Source organism: Ranitomeya imitator, chromosome 2 (genome assembly GCF_032444005.1).
Source record: "Ranitomeya imitator isolate aRanImi1 chromosome 2, aRanImi1.pri, whole genome shotgun sequence".
NCBI lineage: Eukaryota > Metazoa > Chordata > Amphibia > Anura > Dendrobatidae > Ranitomeya > Ranitomeya imitator.
This window is the reverse complement of record NC_091283.1, coordinates 174668772-174692245: the sequence shown is the minus strand read 5'-3', so window position 1 is coordinate 174692245 and position 23474 is coordinate 174668772. Positions and strand designations below refer to the sequence as shown.

General features: G+C 44.6%; 1 protein-coding gene across 1 annotated transcript in view; it reads left to right on the top strand.

Annotated features, from left to right (window-relative positions):
- The first annotated feature begins 2710 nt into the window (after positions 1-2710).
- Positions 2711-23474, top strand: part of LOC138666305 (uncharacterized) — an 81215-nt gene continuing 60451 nt past the window's right edge. The window contains exons 1-2 of the mRNA XM_069754532.1: positions 2711-3910; positions 5521-5622. Coding sequence (XP_069610633.1) covers positions 2711-3910; positions 5521-5622 — 1302 coding nt within the window. The remainder of the gene's footprint in view (positions 3911-5520; positions 5623-23474) is intronic.

Genomic DNA, 23474 nt, shown 5'->3' with positions numbered 1-23474 from the left:
TATACCTGCAATTCTAACTTTGTTGTGTACCTGGTGAAATGCCCGTGTGGCCTCCTATATGTAGGAGAGACCACACAACATATAAAAGACAGGATATCCAGTCACAAATCCACCATAAGATGCAGCAAGACCTGGCTCCCCCTACCAGACCACTTCTTAAAAAATCACCATTCGATAGCACAACTCAAATTTCAAGTAATAGAGCAAATAGACCGCCCTAGACGTGGGGGCGATCGTGTGAGGACCCTTAAACAAAGGGAGAGTTATTGGATTCACACCCTGGATACGTTAGAACCCAGGGGTCTGAATAGGGAAATCAATTGGCTAATATAATACTAACCGTTCTTCCTTTTTACTTCTTTTTTAGACACGCTGATGCCATTCGGTCCTAGGTGAGTGTCTACTCCTGGCTCCCCGGGTGCCATTTTTTCTGTTTTCGATTTTTATTTTTTTTCATTTCATTTTTTCTATTTTTTCCTTTTTAATTTTCTGTTCCATTTTTTCTGTTCCATTTTTATATTTACTTTTGTCGACAGATGCATTTAATTGTTTTTCAAACCCCCCCCCCCCCCCTTGGTATTTTATTTTTAATTTTTTTATTTTTTTATTTTTTTATTTTATTTTTTTATCTTTTTTCATTTATTTCATTATTTTCCGGCTTTCCATCCAGGCTTATTGTATTTTGTTTTTTTATATATTTTTATTATTTATTTCACTTTTGTTCATTATTTTCATTTTATTTATTTGCATTACTTTATCTTATATCCGGTAGGATGATATATCCCTCAGCCCTCCAAGCTCCTCTAGATATAGATAGGGACATTAATAATTTCCTGCTTCCTTCTATGAGTAGCCATGACTTATCCCTGGGACGAACGATAGCACATCCATATAGGACGCTACATCCTGACACACCCCCTCCCTGTTACAGCGCTATGCCACATCCTTCTAAGGATATCTCTCTCACACGCAGCGGCGCCAGGCAGATTCAGAGACATGCGCACAAGCGCACAAGAGGCGCTGTATGACGCACCTATCACTGGCCCTCTGCATCTAGCTTAGAGCGGCGCCATGAATCCACATGGAACGCCGGGGCATGCGCACACACACTGTTCCAGGGCGCATTACATCACTTCCGGTCATTCATAGAGTGACGATAGTACATAAGGGGCTCCACAGGACAGAAAACATGCCTCACATCAGGATACAGGTGCGCGATTCACCGGCCACTACAGGTACAATTATGCAGACCCCTCATGACTTCTGGTAGTAGGTGCCACACACTATATCACACCTATTTGTTTGATTTTGATCCCTATAGGGTTATATACCATTACAAACAACAGCAAGACGCGGATGCGCCGCTGTTACCACAGTCCAAGGTAATGATTGCTCACCCTACCTGGGACACTCCTATATAAATAACCGTTTCTCACTGGATCAATCTATGATATTTTAGGTTTTCCCTGGAAACACTATACCCAGAAGGCTACATGCACCTTACCTATTACTTATAGTACATAAATCATTACGGCCGGAGGAGGTAATTACCTTTTACCATGATTATGGGGCATCTTATCTACTTTACTTTCTATATCATATTTATCACTATACATATGACTTTCCAGATTGTACCGAAAGGCGAACCAGCCCCTAAACTAAATAACAATCATCAGCAGGACACTGAAACATCACCATTGGTCTTTATCAAGGTAACCACTTTGTCCAATTTCTTTGGGATTCTATTACCCACTATTACTCACAGTTGTATGTGACTTTACAGGTCACATCCAGAGACAGATCAATCTCGAGGCTGCATTTAAATACCAAAAGACTATACCTGGTAATTTACCCTCCTAGATACATATACCTGACTCTGACTTATGATATTCACCACCGGATATTAATTTTATTTATATAATTATCATTTTCCATAGCCCCTGAATATTACAGGGACATCATTTCTATTCTAAGAACTATTCACGTAGCCTGGACTAAGGTAATAATCCCACTTGATGAGATTGAAGTTCTCGTGAGATACTATGTCACTTGACAGACTCCCTCCACAGTGTTCACCAGAGCCCAGCCTCATAGTATTAATAGTTTACAGATGGGGAGCACTTACTAAAGAATCTAATTATAATGTATATATTGTACCATATATTTGTCTGTTGTATTGTATTTGTTAATAATCTATGTTTGTTATCGATGTTCAGATTTGTATATATCGTTTTATATTCACAGTGCGACTACAAGAATAAGACCCGGGAAGGGTCGAAACGTCGGAAATCATATTGAGTCGCATTCACAATTTTTGTAATAACCTGAATGATTGTTCTTTTGCACAAAATAAATTAGCAAATTTCAAAAAATTGAATTTCTGTATAAGATATTCCACATAGGGAGTGCGGTGGACTTTATTTTAATACTTGTTATAGACCCTATGGTCTGTCACACCAGCACCCCGACTCAATTGTAGAGTGCAGGCCAATATATTTGTATTTATAGTCATTTCGATATCACATAACTAAATACATTACAGTTGTCCCATAATGTACATTTCCTCTTGTGAATCATTATACATCTATTAGAGCTGTCAATCATCATATCAGTCATCAGATGTCAATCATTAAACATTATTTACAAAACTTGGCAATCATTCTGTCATCACATGTCAGTCATCCTCAGGCAGTACAATGTCTAATATACCATGCATCCCAGCTGTCACTCATCCATCGCATCTGTCACTCATCCATTTCAGCTATTAACCATCAATCACAGCTGCCACTCATCCATCACAGCTGTCACTCATCCATTAAAACTGCCAGTTATCCATTGCATCTGCCACTCATCCATCGCAGCTGTCACCCATCAATCACAGCTGCCACTCATCCATCACGTATGTAAGTCATCCATCCCAGCTGTCAATCATCCACCACATATGTCAGTCATCCATCAAAGCTTCCTGTCCTCCAACACATCTGTCACTCATCCACCACGTGTCAGTCATCCATCCCAGCTGTCAGTCATCCATCGCAGCCGTCAGTCATCCATCCCAGCTGTCAGTCATTCATACCAGCTGTCAGTTATCCATCATGTCTGTCAGTCATCCATCCCAGCTGTCAGTCATCCATCATGTCTGTCAGTCATCCATCCCAGCTGTCAGTCATCCATCACGTATGTCAGTCATCCATCGCAGCCGTCAGTCATCCATCCCAGCTGTCAGTTATCCATCACGTCTGTCAGTCATCCATCCCAGCTGTCAGTCATCCATCACGTCTGTCAGTCATCCATCCCAGCTGTCAGTCATCCATCACGTATGTCAGTCATCCATCGCAGCCGTCAGTCATCCATCCCAGCTGTCAGTTATCCATCACGTCTGTCAGTCATCCATCCCAGCTGTCAGTCATCCATCACGTCTGTCAGTCATCCATCCCAGCTGTCAGTCATCCATCACGTATGTCAGTCATCCATCGCAGCCGTCAGTCATCCATCCCAGCTGTCAGTTATCCATCACGTCTGTCAGTCATCCATCCCAGCTGTCAGTCATCCATCACGTCTGTCAGTCATCCATCCCAGCTGTCAGTCATCCATCACGTCTGTCAGTCATCCATCCCAGCTGTCAGTCATCCATCCCAGCTGTCAGTCATGCCTGGACGTTCTGCAGCAGCTGATGTGCTCCCTGAGCTGCACATTTCCACTCCTTCCTCGGGCGGAGTTTCCCGAGCCTCCCTCCCTCCCCCAGCCGAGCAGCGTGTCCCAGCAGAGCGGATCACCATGTCCTGGGGTGAGGATCTGGCTGACCGTCAGTGCTGAGGGTGCCGCATACCGCTCACCGATCTCTGCGGGATCTCCGGGTCCTCTGCCTGTGAGCAGCAGCCTCTCTCCCCGGGCAGAGCCCCAGTCACAGGTCAGACCCTCACTGCTTCTTATAGGGGGATGGGGCTGCACTTAGGAGTAGTCTCTATGTGAACAATGGGGGGAAGAGACCAGACCTGAGGGGAGTCTCGGGGTGACAAAGTTATATAGAGTATTTATCTGTGTGCAGTCCTGATGGTGCTGTTACATTACACTTATCTGTGAGCAGTCCTGGTGGTGCTGTTACATTACACTTATCTGTGTGCAGTCCTGATGGTGCTGTTACATTACACTTATCTGTGTGCAGTCCTGATGGTGCTGTTACATTACACTTATCTGTGAGCAGTCCTGATGGTGCTGTTACATTACACTTATCTGTGAGCAGTCCTGGTGGTGCTGTTACATTACACTTATCTGTGTGCAGTCCGGATGGTGCTGTTACATTACACTTATCTGTGTGCAGTCCTGATGGTGCTGTTACATTACACTTATCTGTGAGCAGTCCTGATGGTGCTGTTACATTACACTTATCTGTGTGCAGTCCTGATGGTGCTGTTATATTACACTTATCTGTGAGCAGTCCTGATGGTGCTGTTACATTACACTTATCTGTGTGCAGTCCGGATGGTGTTGTTACATTACACTTATCTGTGAGCAGTCCTGGTGGTGCTGTTACATTACACTTATCTGTGTGCAGTCCTGATGGTGCTGTTACATTACACTTATCTGTGAGCAGTCCTGATGGTGCTGTTACATTACACTTATCTGTGTGCAGTCCTGATGGTGCTGTTATATTACACTTATCTGTGAGCAGTCCTGATGGTGCTGTTACATTACACTTATCTGTGTGCAGTCCGGATGGTGTTGTTACATTACACTTATCTGTGAGCAGTCCTGGTGGTGCTGTTACATTACACTTATCTGTGTGCAGTCCTGATGGTGCTGTTACATTACACTTATCTGTGAGCAGTCCTGGTGGTGCTGTTACATTACACTTAACTGTGAGCAGTCCTGATGGTGCTGTTACATTACACTTATCTGTGTGCAGTCCTGATTGTGCTGTTACATTACACTGATTGCTGAGCAGTGTCCTGGTGGTGCTGTTACATTATACTGATTGCTGAGCAGTCCTGATGGTGCTGTTACATTACACTGATTGCTGAGCAGTCCTGATGGTGCTGTTACATTACACTGATTGCTGAGCTGTCCTGGTGGTGCTGTTACATTACACTGATTGCTGAGCAGTCCTGATGGTGCTGTTACATTACACTGATTACTGAGCAGTCCTGAAGGTGCTGTTACATTACACTTATCTGTGTGCAGTCCTGATGGTGCTGTTACATTACACTGATTGCTGAGCTGTCCTGGTGGTGCTGTTACATTATACTGATTGCTGAGCTGTCCTGGTGGTGCTGTTACATTACACTGATTGCTGAGCTGTCCTGGTGGTGCTGTTACATTACACTGATTGCTGAGCTGTCCTGGTGGTGCTGTTACATTACACTGATTGCTGAGCTGTCCTGGTGGTGCTGTTACATTACACTGATTGCTGAGCTGTCCTGGTGGTGCAGTAAACAGATTTGATATTTGGATGAATGTTTTTCTGTTTCTGGAATGATTTTCTCATGGTAAAATTCCTCTGAATTGTGCTGAAATTTGCAGGATTGTAGAGCCAGACATACGGGGTCTGCAGCATTGGATGGCATGCTGGGACTTATAGTCGCACTTGGAATCCCACCAGCCTCTGCTCACTGCTTTTACCAGGTAATAATTATTCTGCATTGTGTAATGACAGATTGTAGAGTTTCTTCAGCGCGTTCCTGGCTCGTCTGTGAGTCCTACGGCCGCTCTTAGGCCGGCGTCACACTAGGCGTAAGTAAATATGGTCCGTTTTTTACGGTCGTAATACGAAGTAATTGTCCCAAAACACTGTTCCGTATTCAATGCGAGGATGCGATTTTTACAGACAAATTTATCAGAATGGCATCCGTACGGAGATTTTTTTCTCGCAGGCTTGCAAAATGGACATATCATGTATCCATCGGCTCAAATATTCCTAAAAACATATGTACAGTATATATATATATATATATATATATATATATATATGTCAGTAGACATATATATATTTATATTTAATACAGCACTAGATAGCAGAAAAGCCGGTAATTCAATTGTCGGCTTTTTCTATCTCCTTCACAAACCCGACAGGATATGAGACATGGTTTACATACAGTAAACCATCTCATATCCCTTCTTTTATTACATATTCCTCTTTAGTAATGTAAGAAGTGTCTTTGTGTCAAATTTGGGGATTCTAGATATCAAAATTAAAGGGTTAAATCCCGGAAAAAATTGGCGTGGGCTCCCACACAATTTTCTCCGCCAGAGTAGTAAAGCCAGTGACTGAGGGCAGATATTAATAGCCTGGAGAGGGTCCATGGTTATTGGCCCCCCCCCCCCCCCTGGCTAAAAACATCTGCCCCCAGCCACCCCAGAAAAGGCACATCTGGAAGATGCTCCTATTCTGGCACTTGGCCACTCCCCTGTAGCAGTGGGATATGGGGTAATGAAGGGTTAATGTCACCTTGCTATTGTAAGGTGACATTAAGCCAGGCTAATAATGGAGAGGCGTCAATTATGACACCTATCCATTATTAATCCAATAGTACGAAATGGTTAATAAAACACACACATTATTAAAAAGTATTTTAATGAAATAAAGACACATGGTGTTTTAATATTTTATTATACTCTTAATCCACCTGAAGACCCTTGTCACCTGAAACAAAGTTAAAAAAAAACAAACAACAATATCCCATACATTCCATCGTTAGTCTTGTCCCACGCTGTAAATCCATCTGAAGGGGTTAAATCATTTTACACCCAGGAGCTCTGCTAATGCAGCTGTGCTCCTGACTGTAAAACTTGATGAATGAATGGAATGCACGGGAATGTACTGTAGTTACGACAAGTCGCGGTGATGCGCCCTCTGCTGGATGAACTCATATGAACTCGAGCGTGGGAAAATATTCTAAAAGGTTCCCAGGCTTGAGTTCATATAAGTTCATCCAGCAGAGGGCACATCACCGCGATACGCAGAAGGTCTGGCGGCCCACCCGGTGTAACGGCATCGGACTGGCCGCTAAGAACGTTGTCACATTCTGGCCATTCATAAATAAAGACTCGGGAGAACGGGAAGTGAACAGGGCTTTCTTTTTGTTCCATAGCATTTACTTACTCAGTGCTTGTCTTCAGCTCCCATACAATTGATGTGTTTCTATGGTAACAGACTACAAACAAACCCCTCTCTGTAGTCAGTGTTCACAGTTATACTGTTATCATTCTGCCCCCAACTTTCCAAGCCGTGGCCCTGAAGTTCTGTGCTCCTTGCCATGCTTTATATGCCGTGGCCTTGATACAGAAGCTGCAGAAATGGTGCAACAACTGCGATACATTCTGTGCGGCCCCCACACCTTCCAGCCTGTGACTGGAGCCACTGTATCCAGGGAGCTGGGTTTTGTTACATTGTTTCTCTTGTCTCTGTTCTAATGTATAAACATATATACTCAGTACAGCGCCCTGGAAGTAATGGTGCTTTAAGAATAAATATTTATTATTATTATTATTAACAGCATATGCTGATAGTTATTAAAGGGCTTTTCTAGCCCCAAATGTATCTATAAAAGCTTCGAGTACTCATTAGTATTGGTCAGCTGCTGCCATACTCTACTAGCCGCTTTACCTTAGCCACGTTGCTTTTACGGTCCTTTGCTCGATATAGGACAGCCTTGCCTTTGTCAGTATGTGACTGGAGTTTTGTGTGAAGGGGGCTGGCTGGCGGCTCATTTCAGTAGCTTGGTCGACCCCTTTTCCTTACATCAGTTGTGACAGAGGAGGGGGCTGGCTTAATTAATGAAATTAGCATCCAGACCCCATCACGTGTGCCGAGACAAAACCAATGTCCTTTGCCAAGCAGTGGACTGGCCAGCAGTGTATCTGGGCACATGACGGGGTCCCGGATTGAACAGAGCGCAGATGTGCATGCCCGGCTTCCGCTCTATTCATTGTCCATGGAACAGCGGAGAGCCGCACTCGTCTTTCTCCTACCTGTCAGAACCTAAGATAATGAGCCAGCACCCTGTAATAAGTAAGCGACTAGTAATGGTGCATGCAAATAACATGGGGTATGTAGTGAATACTGTTTTGATGGGAAAAAATGTAAAAGCCATCCCACCGCGACAAGGTGTACCCATTCTAATTTTTTGGTTTTGTTTCACTTTTTTGTACTCGGTACAAGCAGGGGCAGCTCTCCTCTTTTGGGCTGTCCGTTTTGCTTATGCATCTCTCCACTGTCAGGATCGCTCCTGTCCTGCCCTTATCTATTTAGATGTCTGCTGACACATAGTCAGGTGAACTACAAGACTTGGGTACCTTCCCGAAGGGTACACCTTGTCGTGGCCGGATGACTTTTTTATTCTTTTAAAAAAAATCAAAATAGCATTTTCTAAGTACCTTATGTTGTTTACATGTAGTACTATTATTATTATTATTATTATTATTATTATTATTATATGGTATTACATGGCTGTTCTCTGATCCTGAAATCTGGGACAGTGATGCAGTTAGTCTAGACCAAGACGGAATGAATGCTGGTAACCAGGAGCCATTGCATCTAGAAGTTTTTTTTGGCTACTGAAAAGGTTTAAAAGACTTTGTAACTGGACCCTGAGGTGTACTGCACCTCCTCTAGTTCTGACTGTCACCTGCAGAAGACGCTGGTCTATTACCAGACCCCCAATCACTGTCTGTGTGAGGCCTATGGGCAGTGACGGAGGGTATAAGATGTAAGTATTATTTGCTATTTTTCTTTGGTCAGAGCAGCAGTTTGTAAAGGGGAACTCTAGGGACTATGGCTGAACGCTAAAGAAGGTATTTGGCATTTATAGGGCACAGTCTCCAGCTTTAGAAGGATTCTAACAGATTCTTTTTTTAATATGGTCAAACTTGCGGAAAGAAGAAAATAAAGTGTTGCTCACCTGAGCGATCTCCCACCGCTCCTGTCCTGAAGCTGCCCGCTGTTCTCTACTTCACGGTCCCGTTTCACACCAGAACTAAAGGCTCACCCAATCACCGCTCGAAGCATTGGCCCTCACCAGACAGTGATTGGTTGTAGCTGGTCACATGTCCCTGTGTCAGGATGTCATTGCTGCAACAGGGAGTAGAGACCAGTAGGGAACTGGGAGAAGCGAGAAATCGGTGACGTCAGTATTGCTTTATTTTATTTACTTAAAAAAAAGTAGAAAACCCCTTAATTTTCGCCTGCTACTGTGCTTCATAACTTATGGGACATCTGTTTCTTGCTCTCTTATACTGAAAAAGCGGAGGTTGTTTTATTTTGAGAAGATGGGTGTAGACTGTAATTTTCTTCTTCCTCCTGGAATTTTCTCGTGTACATCTGTGGGCAGCTCACTCCCAGGTTTCCTTGAGAAACCACATTGTGGGTTACCTTCATTCTGCTCGTGAATTAAAGGGTTCCTCCAGGCTCAGCCTTACGACGGCTCAGGTGCCTCAGTACTTCTGTGGCAGACGTCTGATGATTTGTTTTTTCTCACTCGTGGTTTAGTAGTCTTAGTTGCCCCTGTCCTCACTGTGGTGGATCTCAGACCTACATACCCAGATTTCCTGGTGATCCTGTGAATCCGAAGAGGCTGAACTGCAGAGGAAGGGGGAGAGCACGAGTTGGAACCAATCAGAAAACGGGGATTCATCTTGGACTACCTTAGACTCAACTAGACACTGTCACTATGTTGCAGTCACAGAACACAGCAGTGCCTTGTGCAGGCATGTACTACGGAGGACAGAGAATGAACTTCAATCCAATATTGCAGCCAGCATGCAGCCAGCGGGTAAGGAAAGGGTGAATCAAACACCCGAAAACCCCGCCCATATGGCTGAACTAAAAAGTTGGCAAAAAACAAGAATTAAGGTGAATGCACTGCCAAAAAAAAATAAAGGGAACACTGAAACAACACAATGTAACTCCAAGTCAATCACACTTCTGTGAAATCGACCTGTCCGGTTATGAAGCAACACTGGTTGTGAATCAATTTCTCCTGCTGTTGTGCACATAGAACAGACAACAGGTAGAAATGATAGGCAGTTAGCAAGACAACCCTTATAAAGGAGTGGTTCTACAGGTAGGGTGTGACCACAGACCATTTATAAGTTCTCATGCTTTTTGGCTGTTGTTTTGGTCACTTTTGCATTTAGTCACTGCTCTCATCCCTAGAGGTACTGTACAGTAGCATGAGGCGGGATCTACAACCCTCAGTAGTTGCTCAGGTACTGCAGCTCATCCAGGATGTCACATCAATGCGAGCTGTGGCAAGAAGGCTAACTGTGTGTCACAACTCTGTTTATCAAGTGTCCCTGAACTAGTGGCTTTTTCCCTGTCCCTAATGCTAGGGGTGCCCAGGCTCTTTTATTCCCCAGGTTACTTCTGAAGGTGAAGATGCCAGGGCCACGTACCTTGCCTTAGCTCATTATTCACCCCTCAGTCTGTCCCCTTCCCCCACCCAGGGGAGAGGGGAGTAGTATTTCACCATAGTACACCAACCAGACTAAGAAGGTAATAAGAACAGGGGTAGCGAAATATACCAAACATACAATTATACACTCACATATAGCAGAGGGATGCATCGAGGAGTGGAGGATGGGGTAAAACCAAAGTAGGAGAAGAAAGGGAATAATCACACTCACAAAATCAAGCAATTGTCACAGATAAATCCACCAACCAACTACTCAAATAACCACCAACACCTATCCTCCTAGCCATGCAGCATAGCCCTTTCTGACAATGAGTGCTAGCCGGGACCCAGATTATATAGGAGATGGGACTGGCTTACAGTGCACAGCTGAGAGCCTTATCTCCAAGAGCTCTCAACAGAGCAGATTAACCCCTGTACTGCCCAAAGAAATTTACACCATTTAATATGAAATTGAAGTGCTTCTATTCAGTGCAGGAGTAGGAGAAATCAAATGCTGCAGTCTTCTGGCTCCTCTCTGTCGTGGTAAACCTGTGACACTGTGTCTGTCAGCACAGTGTACAATGCATGGGGCAGATACCAGGAGACATGGAGGGGGTCGTAGGAGGGCAAAAACCTTGCAGCAGGACTGCTACCTCCTCTTTTGTGGAAGGAGGATTAGTGCCAGAGCCTTGCAAAATGATCTTCAGCAGGCCACTAACATCCATGTGTCTGCTCAAACTGTCAGAAACCGACGCTATGAGGGAGGTATGAGAGCCTGACATCCACAGATGAGGGTTGTGCTTACAGCCCAACACCGTGCAGGGCGATTGGCATTTGCCAGAGAAAACCAAGATTGGCAGATTCGATATTGGCGCCCTGTGCTCTTCACGGATGAGAGCAGGTTCACATTGACACATGTAACAGACATGACACCATGGAGAACATTTTGCTACCTGCAACATCCTTCAGCATGACCGGTTTGGCAGTGGGTCAGTAATGGTGTGGGGTGGCATTTCTTTGGAGGGCCGCACAGCCCTCCATGTGCTCACCAGAGGTAGCCTGACTGCCATTAGGTACCGAGATGAGATCCTTAGACCCTTGTGAGACCATATGCTGGTGCGATTGGCCCTGGGTTCCTCCTAATGCAGGACAATGCCAGACCTCATGTGGCTGGAGTGTGTCAGCAGTTCCTGCAAGATGAAGGCATTGAAGCTATGGACTGGCCTGTCCGTTCCCCAGACCTGAATCTAATCGAACACCTCTTAAAACACCATGTCACGTTCTATCCGCCACCTTGCACCACAGACTGTCCAGGAGTTAACGGATGCTTTACTCCAGAGGAGAACCCTCAGGAGAACTATCGCCCCCTCATCAGGAGAATGCCCAGGCGTTGTAGGCACGTGGAGGCCACACACACTACTGAGCATCATTTCCTTGTCTTGAGGCATTTCCACTGAAGTTGGATCAGCCTGTAATTTGATTTTCCGCTTTGATTTTGAGCATCATTCCAACTCCAGACCTCCAGGGGATATTAATTTTGATTTAAATTAATAATTTTTATGTTCTATTCTTCTCAACGCATTACACTATGTAATAAATAAAGATTTGCAACTGGAATATTTCATTCAGTGATATCTAGGAAGTGTGATTTTAGCGTTCCCTTTATTTTTTTGGAGCAGTGTATATGGCAGGTAATTGTTACCATTATTAACTGACTTTTATTTTTGAGCTTGTGACCAGGCCGTTGCTTTAAGTACAATATACCACACATCGGGGTCACACAGAGATAATTGAATTTTTGGCTGCACAGTGTTGGGGCTCTGCTTAGCCCTTACCCTTGTTCCATATTCTCTATGTACAGCCCAGTATATCTGGTGCGGTCAGATCTTTTGCTTCTGTCATTAATTGCATGTTCTCCTACAGTCACTATCAGGGCATAAAATCTGTATTGGATTATGCAACCCTCTGACTGTCATAGTTTCCGAAAAAGCTGAGAATCTCTTTTTCTGCAGAATTTTCCCAACAAGCAGCAGGAGGAGGCACAATTGGTGTCATGTCTCACGATTTAGGAAATGATTCAATGTTTGCATTGCTTGTGTTCTATCCTTCTTTCTAGGCAGAAGTTTGCCTTTCCCTGTATTTTGGCCCAACTCTCTCACTGTAGTCCTGTGATGTATGTTTGTTCTCGCCCTTATTCTCCATTTTGTCATCATTCCTCCATCTGTATGCATCCTACTACATGTCCTCTGTTGAATATTCCTTTTTACCTGCTACTTTCATCATAATACAAGAATTTCAGTTAAAGCAACCCTCTTTTCCTGGAGTCTTCTTACATGAGATCGTGGCTGAGTTAAGCTGTCTGATTAATTGGTATGAACGTGAGTACAGGTGAATACGGAAGCGCCTAAAAAGAAGGGTCTATCCAGGCACCACTACGTTCTACATATCCATGAGTCAGAATAGTAAAAAGGAATAGCCTGCCTTCAGAGACAGTAACTCAAGGTCTGTGCTGAACCTCAGTGGAAAAGGACATTTCCCAGATAGATAGTAACCCAGTTCCCAGCCAGACCCCAGCGTGCAAAGAAGCACACACTGCAGATAAACAGGGAGAAGTATAACCCTCATCCTCCACTCTTCCTGCCTGCAATCAAATCATGTCTGAAGCAAGGAATACAATGTCCCTACCAGACTTACAAACACAGGAAAGAGACCCAGATCCCCATCCACCAGCTAGTGAAAGGGGAAAACGTACAGTCAAACCTACATGGAAAGTCATGGAGAATTTAGAGACTGCAAAATGTGTCGTATATAGTGATGTGTCTTCACTGTGGGAGAAAGTGCTGAATCACATAGACACCGTATCAAGACCTGCTTCTCATGAGTTACCACTTGAGGGAGTCCTAGAACAATTATGCACAGCATACCAAATGTATATGGAGAAGACTGACCAATACATTATTCTCCTGAAAAAACTGAATCTGCCAGAGACTTTAAACGAATTGCAAAGTTTCCAGCAGCTTAATTCTGAAAGAGACTGCACTGTACGTGACATTAAAACCAAGTTAGAGGCTAAAATTGCACGGACACCAGACGCATCAACTCGCTCATCTAAATTGTCCAAGCACTCAAAACGCTCATCTAGGTCAAGTTCATCAAAATATACCACTCTCAGCAAGCAGCTTATAAGAGCACGTGCTAAGGCAGAAACGTCTAAGATACAAGCTGCCTTTGCGCAAAGGAGAGCAGAAATGGATGCAGTCACAGCACAAAAGAGAGCAGAAATGGATGCAGTCACAGCAAAAAAGAGAGCAGAAATGGATGCAGATGCAGCACGCAAGGAAGCTATGGAGAAGGAATGTGAGCACGCGACAGCCATGGCAGAGTTAAGGATCCTGGAGCGAGCTATCAGTGGGAGTCAAAGTGACAGCATCAGTTTGTGTAAAGTGGAGGCAGAAGACCCTATTGAACGCACAAGAGACTACGTGATAAGCCAAAATGGCGAACCGCAGATCATTACTAACATTCCTGATGGCGTTCATGCTTCTCCAGGGCACCAGGATGCCGATCCACTTACAGAACCCTGCATTCAAGGTCAGTACAATGCTCCCAAACTTGAACTTCCTTCGTATTCCAGTATGCGCCAAGACCCCGCATCGCACCAAACTCCACAGGCTAATATCTACACGCAACCCAATATGCCGGCAGGTCATTATACTCTCGACAACCGCGCAGTGCCAGCTCCGCATGTAGCAGAGACTATACCCACCAAACCGGTTGCTGGACTAAATGCATATGCCACTCCATACTTACCCACGTTTCAAGGCCAGGACGTCTCCACCCCTATGTACAACACTACTCAGCCTACATTCGTGCATCCTAAGTCAGAAAGAACAGACATGTCCGACTTCGCAAGGTACATGATTCGCCGCAAACTTACTAAAACCGGTCTCACAAGGTTTGACGACCAACCTGAAAATTACAGAGGTTGGAAAAATGCCTTTAGAACCGTAACTAGTGACCTTGGCATCACTGCTACCGAAGAGCTGGACCTGCTAATCAGATGGCTAGGACCACAATCCACAGAGCGTGTTAAGAGACTCAGGTCTGTACATATCAATAATCCAACGGCTGGTCTCATGGCTGCATGGGAAAGACTAGAGAAAAACTTTGGCAGTCCAGAAGCCATAGAGGATGCACTGTTCAAACGATTACAGAGTTTTCCAAAGATATCAAGCAAAGACAGTTCAAAGTTCCTAGAGCTCAGTGACTTGCTGCTAGAGCTCCAGCTGGCCAAGGCAGACACCCACCTACCTGGCCTCAGCTACCTGGACACTGCCCGTGGAGTAAATCCCATTATCTCCAAGCTACCGTACAACGTACAAGAAAAGTGGACTACACTAGGGTCAAAATACAAGAAAGACAATCAAGTGTCATTTCCTCCATTCTCCTACTTCTGTGAGTTTATAAAAGACGTGGCAGAGCGTAAGAACGAACCAAGCTTTTCCTACGAAGAATCCAGTGGCCCAGCTTCACCTTCTAAATACGTCAGCACACGCTCGAATGACAGAAACCGCAGGGGTCCAGTGTCAGTGAAGAAGACGGATATTCTTCCCTTACCAACATCAGCCCCAGGCAAGAGTAACAAGGGTGAAAAGATAGAGAACCCAAATCGTGAATGTCCCATCCACAAGAAGCCACATCCCTTAAAAAAGTGCATTGGCTTCAGGAAGAAACCGCTCCAAGAACGTAAGGAGCTTCTAAAGAAGTTCGGGGTATGCTACAGATGTTGTGCTTCTACTGAACACCTTGCTAAAGACTGTAACACTACAATTAAGTGCATGGAGTGTGACAGTGAGGACCACGTACAAGCACTCCACCCATTCCGTCCTGACTCTACACTTACTCCTTCCCCCACCACGAGCCATGGCGGGGAGGACGCAGCTCAAACTGCAAGCCATACCACAATATCTTCTTCATGCACAGAAGTCTGCGGAGAAGACCTCTGGGACAAGTCCTGTGCGAAGATTTGCCTGGTGAACGTGTATCCCAACGGTCACCCAGAGAAAGCCGTGAAGGTGTATGTCCTTCTGGATGATCAGAGCAACCGATCACTTGCAAGGTCAGAACTCTTTGATATGTTTAACTTAAAGGGAAATGCTTACCCTTACACCTTAGGTACCTGCAGTGGTGTTACAGAGGTTTCTGGGAGAAGGGCCAGTGGTCTTACAGCGACATCTCTCGAGAACACCGTCGAGATACCGTTACCTACACTGGTCGAGTGCAACCAGATTCCATCCAATCGAGAAGAGATCCCAACGCCAGAGGCTGCTCTTCATCATCAACATCTCAAGAGGATAGCAAACAAGATACCAGCCCTCAACAACAATGCAGATATCCTGATTCTGCTGGGCAGAGACATTCTCCAGCTGCACAAGGTACGTCAGCAAATTAACGGACCACACGATGCACCATTTGCCCAACGCTTAGATCTAGGCTGGGTAATCGTAGGCAATGTTTGCATACACAAGATGAAGAGACCTAACAACATCTCCTCTTACAAAACACACATCTTGTCAAATGGTCGCAGCACCCATTTCCAACCATGCCCACATCACTACTGGGTGAAAGAGAAAGTGAGCAACACCAAGTGGCAACAGGAATCCTTCAACAACATGAACACGCACCAGCCCTGGGATGAAAACCTCGGGTCATCAGTGTTCGACTCTACAAGTAGTGACAACAAGTTGGCACCCTCAAGGGAAGATAAAGAATTCATAAAGGTTATGGATAAAGAATTTGCTCAAGATGACTCCAACAGTTGGGTAGCTCCTTTACCCTTTCGTTTCCCAAGAGTGAGGTTGCCAAACAACCTGCAGCAAGCAACTGCAAGGTTCTCATCCTTAAAGCGTACCCTAAAGAGGAAACCAGAGATGGAGAAGCACTTCATTGACTTTATGCAGAACATCTTTGACAGAGATCATGCTGAACCTGCGCCACCACTGAGGGAGGGAGAAGAATGTTGATATCTTCCATCCTTTGGTGTCTATCACCCTCGCAAGCCTAATAAGATCAGAGTCGTGTTTGACTCCAGTGCTCAGTTTGAAGGCCTCTCTCTCAATAACCTGCTCCTAACTGAGCCCAACCTGAACAACAGCCTCCTTGGAGTATTGATCCGCTTCAGACAAGAACCTGTCGCCATAATGGCCGACATTCAGCAGATGTTTCATTGCTTCATCGTGAAAGAAGACAACAGAAACTATCTTAGGTTCCTATGGCACAAAGACAACAATGTCAACAATCCAGTCATAGACTACCGGATGAAGGTCCATGTCTTCGGCAATAGTCCCTCACCTGCTGTGGCGATCTATGGTCTGAGACGGACAGCCCAGGAAGGTGAGAGAGAGTACGGATCCGATGCTCGGCAATTTGTAGAGAAGAACTTCTACGTGGACGATGGGCTCAAGTCCTTACCCACAAGTGAAGATGCAATTGACCTACTCTCCAGGACACAGGAAATGCTATCCACATCAAACCTCAGACTCCACAAGATTATCTCTAACAGTCAAGAGGTAATGAACGCGTTTCCATCTGGGGACCATGCCACAAACCTAAAAGACCTCGACTTGGGTTCTGATGTTCCTCCAACACAGCGCAGCCTTGGTCTACTGTGGGATATCAAACGGGACACCTTCACCTTCCAAGTGTCAGCCATAATAAATGCTAGACCTTTGGTTCCAGTATCATCCGACCCCGATGCTCCAGCGATCCTTACTCCAGCTACACTTCTTACACAGAAGACTGGAGCTGCTACAGTTCCGCCTGGGAATTTCGATAACAAGGACATTTACAAACGTCAGTGGAGGCAAGTACAACATCTGGCTAACGTGTTTTGGCATCGCTGGAAGACTGAATATTTGCACTTGCTTCAAAACCGTCACAAATGGCAGACGCCCAGTCCCAATCTCCAAGAAGGAGACCTCGTTCTCTTAAAGGACAAAGAGGCTCATCGCAATGACTGGCCAATGGGACTTATCGCCAAGGTCCTACCCAGTGAGGACGGAAAGACTCGTAAGGTAAAAGTTAAGGTGACAAAAGGGGGCTCTACCCGAACTTTCGTCCGCCCGGTCACTGAACTCGTGCTGCTTCTACGAAAGGAGGACATCACATGAACTGAACATGCTCCTGGACGTTGCTCACGGCGGGGAGCATTCCTCCTCATCCCCCAGTTTTATTGAATATTGACATTTTCCATTGGATTGAACTGTTAACATTCCCATTGGATTCTGGGTTGGTGGAAGAGTTGGCATGTTTGCGGCTTCCCCAATCTGAAGATGGGTTTAATATATTTGGACTTTCGGTTTGATCTACGGGTCGACAACAACGAGTTTGGACTTTAAAATCTTTGATGTTTATTATTGCATGCATGTTTTCTTTCCTCTTGTTTTTTCAGGTTCGAACGACTTCGAAGAATTACAGACATCGTGAAATCCAAGGATTTCAGACGGGGAGTGTCATGTCTCACGATTTAGGAAATCATTCAATGTTTGCATTGCTTGTGTTCTATCCTTCTTTCTAGGCAGAAGTTTGCCTTTCCCTGTATTTTGGCCCAACTCTCTCACTGTAGTCCTGTGATGTATGTTTGTTCTCGCCCTTATTCTCCGTTTTGTTATCATTCCTCCATCTGTATGCATCCTACTACATGTCCTCTGTTGAATATTCCTTTTTACCTGCTACTTTCATCATAATACAAGAATTTCAGTTAAAGCAACCCTCTTTTCCTGGAGTCTTCTTACATGAGATCGTGGCTGAGTTAAGCTGTCTGATTAATCGGTATGAACGGGAGTACAGGTGAATACGGAAGCGCCTAAAAAGAAAGGTCTATCCAGACACCACTACGTTCTACATATCCATGAGTCAGAATAATTGGGTAACTAGTAGGACAGAAATAGGACTATAACATGTGGTCTTCGTTTTTCAGGTTCATGATCAGATGATCGCCCCCTAAATTGCACTTTGGGGGGACTTTTTCAGGATAGTTGCACCCATGCAGAACATGACTGTATCATGGTGGCCTTGATCTGATCTGAACACCTCCTTGTCTTGTTTTCTCTGCAAATTGATGGCATTTTCCTGCTGCAAAATCAATTCTATTTTTGTCCAGGGGTCTCAGGAATGTCAAAACAAAGGGGTCAGGAGTGATGAGACTGCCCCTTTAACTGTTATCTGCACCCAGAATGCACTGCTTTTTAGAAGACCACTAGAAGGTGCATAGAGCTGCAGAAAAATCTCAGCGCATCTGTGAATTTCGCCTTAACGTGGACCCTATTTATAGGATGAGGAGAGAATAATCTCGTTGATCCCACGCTCTAACAATAAGTATTATCTCTTCGTTTTTTTTTTTTTGAGCTCAAGTTTCCTGGATGTGTCGTTAGCAAAAATATTTTGTAAAAGGAAACAAAGTCGTGGTCTGTAGATAGGAGAAACAGGATTTTTGGCAAACTTTGTATAACTGGAAAAATAAGAGTGACCAAGCCAAATTCCAAAACTGCGCAATCAAGCTGCCATTAAAGGGAAACGGACGAAGGCCAGAAAGCGTCTGTTTTTCAGCACAGATGTGTTCCCTCGGCGTTCCCCCTTAAATGGTGCCGTTTTGGACCCATAGATGAAGCCTCCGCGGGGAACTTTGCCATTTCGGTAACACAGTCCAGAGAAGCTTCCAACGTCATCCTGTTTTGTTTTTTTTTTCTTTACACATAGTTCAATGTTCTAAAGCTGATAAATAATTTACAAGATGTCCGACAAAAACGATAAACTGACAGATAAGAGATTCCTTTACACCTTCATAGTTCAATAATTCTGCTGGACCTGCACTTTTTTTTTATATGGATCTTGAAACTTCTGGGGCCTCCATGCAGAATCTGTAACCGAGCCCCCCACCTACCGAGTGTCAGCTATAATACCGCCATGTGACGGGGAAGACGCATATATCTGCGCCCCCCCATATCTACACCCATGTGTGCTTCCTAATCTGGAATCTCACTAAATCCGAACCAGCAGCCGAGCTGAGATATCAGACTTGTCAGATTACCATAATAAGCGATGGCGGCATGTGAGCTGTTCTGGAGGTCCTCTATCCAGGCAGGAAAACGAGACAAGGACCATAATAAACGATAGTCAGGACATGTTCATGGACGTCAGTGGAATAGTGTTGTAGGCATGCTCTGTAACCTGTGTGGAGGTCATAGTGCAGGGAGGGGGGAGGAGGTGAGCTGTGACATCACCTATTGTGAATGGTGGATCCTGTATTATCTACTGTATATAGAGGTGTTATCAGTCATTGTACAGGAGGAGGAGGTGAGCTGTGACATCACCTATTGTGAATAGTGGATCCTGTGTTATCTACTGTATATAGAGGTGTTATCAGTCATTGTACAGGAGGAGGAGGTGAGCTGTGACATCACCTATTGTGAATGGTGGATCCTGTGTTATCTACTGTATATAGAGGTGTTATCAGTCATTGTACAGGAGGAGGAGGTGAGCTGTGACATCACCTATTGTGAATAGTGGATCCTGTGTTATCTACTGTATATAGAGGTGTTATTAGTCATTGTACAGGAGGAGGAGGTGAGCTGTGACATCACCTATTGTGATTGGTAGATCCTGTGTTATCTACTGTATATAGAGGTGTTATCAGTCATTGTACAGGAGGAGGAGGTGAGCTGTGACATCACCTATTGTGAATGATGGATCCTGTGTTATCTACTGTATATAGAGGTGTTATCAGTCATTGTACAGGAGGAGGAGGTGAGCTGTGACATCACCTATTGTGATTGGTAGATCCTGTGTTATCTACTGTATATAGAGGTGTTATCAGTCATTGTACAGGAGGAGGAGGTGAGCTGTGACATCATCTATTGAGAATGGTGGATCCTGTGTTATCTACTGTATATAGAGGTGTTATCAGTCATTGTACAGGAGGAGGAGGTGAGCTGTGATATCACCTATTGTGAATGGTGGATCCTGTGTTATCTCCTGTATATAGAGGTGTTATCAGTCATTGTAGAGGAGGAGGAGGTGAGCTGTGACATCACCTATTGTGACTGGTGGATCCTGTGTTATCTCCTGTATATAGAGGTGTTATCAGTCATTATACAGGAGGAGGAGGTGAGCTGTGACATGGGAGGGTCATGCATTTTCTACTTTTAGGTGATAACTATAATTGTGATCCTGTCTTTAATTATGATAATGAGTATGTTGAGAGGACGGCAGGGTTAAAATATTATTACGGTATATTAGTTGGGTGCAGCATCTTGGGAGATAGGTGGCTAAGGACAACTACTTCTATAATTCAATGCTACAGTGTGGGACTTTAGTGGGTACATCTCCCAACCTTCCCAGATACAGCAAGGACAATGCTAGATTTGGGAACTATATGCTGATTTCAACTGTGTCTGCATCTTCAGGACGCGGCTACAACTGAAAGCAATTTTGGAGGAAGTCATCGTTGACACTGTGTCTCCGTGCACCAGGCACAATGGCGCCACTTGATCACGCTGCGCAGAGCCACACACAGTGCAGACTAGATCAGCTCATTGTGTGAATGGGGCTTACGTGTTGTGCTGATTTTATTTATTGAGCCAGTAAATTATTCTGAGTGGGTTGAAGGGGAATAATACTAGGGGAGGGCACTGCGAGCTGCATCATACTGTAAGGCAGGACACTATGGAAGATGTGTAGTGTTGGGGCCTTATGCTGTATGGGGTTCGTGAAAGGGATATTACAGTAATAGGAAACATGAAGGGGCTTCACTAGGGGCATTATTTTTGTATGGATACAAAAAAAACTCTAGGCTGGGTTGGGTTATAAAAGCTGCAATGTCCGTGCACGACCGCAGGCATTCATAGAGATCTTTTCATGCATTTTACAATGTCATACCAATTCTGTCAGTAAGAAGGATGGAACTAGTCAGTAAAACTCTGATTGCCAATGGAGAATCACATTTATTGCGTGGAGGCGTTTCTTTACATTGATTGTTGTTGACCTTCACTCACCTTCGCGGCCTTGTTCTCCGATGCCGTCTATAATGATTTGCGCCTTATCCCACAGCCAGATCTGTGTCAGGCCACATTAACCCCAGCGCAATTACATTAATATGTTGTTTATGTGCATAGTGGTAATTGTACACAGCGAAGGCTCATACTACCTAACCCCGAGCCAAACATTACAGGAAAAGTTACAATTTCTTAACGGTTCTTTCCTGTCTTCTGAATTTCTACATTAATTCTACAGTCTGGATCACTAGATTTTATGGATTATTGGATGCAGTGTAACAGGATTTTCTTGAGTGGCCCCCTTTAAAAAGACAATCGCAGACAAATGTCATTCAAACAGTTCAGAACAACCAAAGATACAGTGATGCATTTTTTTTGTTACTGTCACTTTAAAAGGAGCAATATGTTTATAGGTTTCAACGTTCATAGGGGTTGCAGAATCTTTGCAGTTTCAGTTCATAAAGTGGCACAATTCCTTAAAAGTTAATTCCAGAACAACAAATAACCTCTTTCTTGTGGATAAGAGATCAACTTGGGAGTCCGCCCTTTGGGACCTCCACCAACCCTGAGAATGGGGTTCTGGTACTCTCAAAACAGGGCTCTGTCTTGAATGGAGCTTGGGTTTGCCTGCACAACTTTACTATATCCCTTGTCTATGGGACTGCTGGAAAAGCAGAGTACAGCCATCCTCTATTTCTGGCAGTCCCATAGATAATGAATGGAATGGCGGTCGAGCATGTGCGCTGCTGCTCCATTCAAGAAGCCCCGTTCTTGCGATCCCTGGTGGTCCCAGCGGTTGGTCCTTTGGCGATGAGCAAGTTATCCCCTTTCCTGTTAAGAATTTTGAGAGCAACCCTTTAACCTTTCTCGAGTCCTTTGATCACCTCACATAGACCAGATCCGAAATTGTGATACCTCACGCAGTCTCACGCCAAGATCTCAATGTCTACTGTGTATCTGATGACCGCCTCATACCGGGACCCTGCTTTTCAAGAGTTGTGGATTCCTCTAAATATGCCGTACAGTAGGCTCTTGCCTTGGGACAATAATACCACACTTTATGCATCCTACACATGCCCTCATTCCAGTATGGCAGCCTCTTCCACTTTGGTCCTGACCTTGGTTCGTGCTTGGACTTCCCTTTGTGTCCATTCCACATGGTCCATTGTGATTCAGAACCACCTGACAGCTATTTTTATTGTGCGATCTTCCTTAGGACTCGACCTATCAGCACCCGGATCACTAATGGTCATGTTCTTCTATGTGATAAATACTCCTGGGCAAAGTTCTCTTCCATTTGGCAGGCGACCCTTCTCTCCAGCTCCGCATGGGTCCACATCGTGCTTTCTCGCCACCTCCCCATCCGTCTCCTGTCTCAACTCCTAAGAGAAAGCTCTTGTTTTTTTGAGCATCCTATGTCTTCTACTTAAAATTCATGAGCCCTCATGTGACCCTTCAATCCTCAGTACAGGTTGGCACAGTTTTCAGGATCACGGAGTTGGAGCCTATGAGAATAAATCCAAGTGGGGTATGTTTCCAATGATTATTTCCTGGCACTCTGTCTTCATTCTGCACTGCAAAACCAAATCGGTTGATTAATGAATTGGTCTCTCCTGAACCTGTGCACGGTGACTGGTGGGGAGTAGTCAGGTTTCTAGCTCCATTCATGGACTGGTAACCAATATTACTGCTTCCATGGACTTCACCAGCTCTCTGAGACTCCTCCACCTTATATTGGCGCAGGATGAGGTGGATTCAGAACATTAAATTACCAGTCTAATGAATATGTTACAACCTAGAAGATGAGGACCTCTCAAGGGTTTAGAATCTCTTGAGATTTTATTACGACAGCATGGTGGCTCAGTGGTTAGTACTGTTTTCTTGCAGCGCTGGGGTCCTGGGTTTAAATTCTACGAAGGACAACATCTGCAAGGAGTTTTGGTTGTATGAAATCTATAAAAAGTCATTAGCATTTGTATATCACATCGTCGGGTGTTATTGACTTTTCTTGCAGATTAAAAAGTCATAAAGTAGT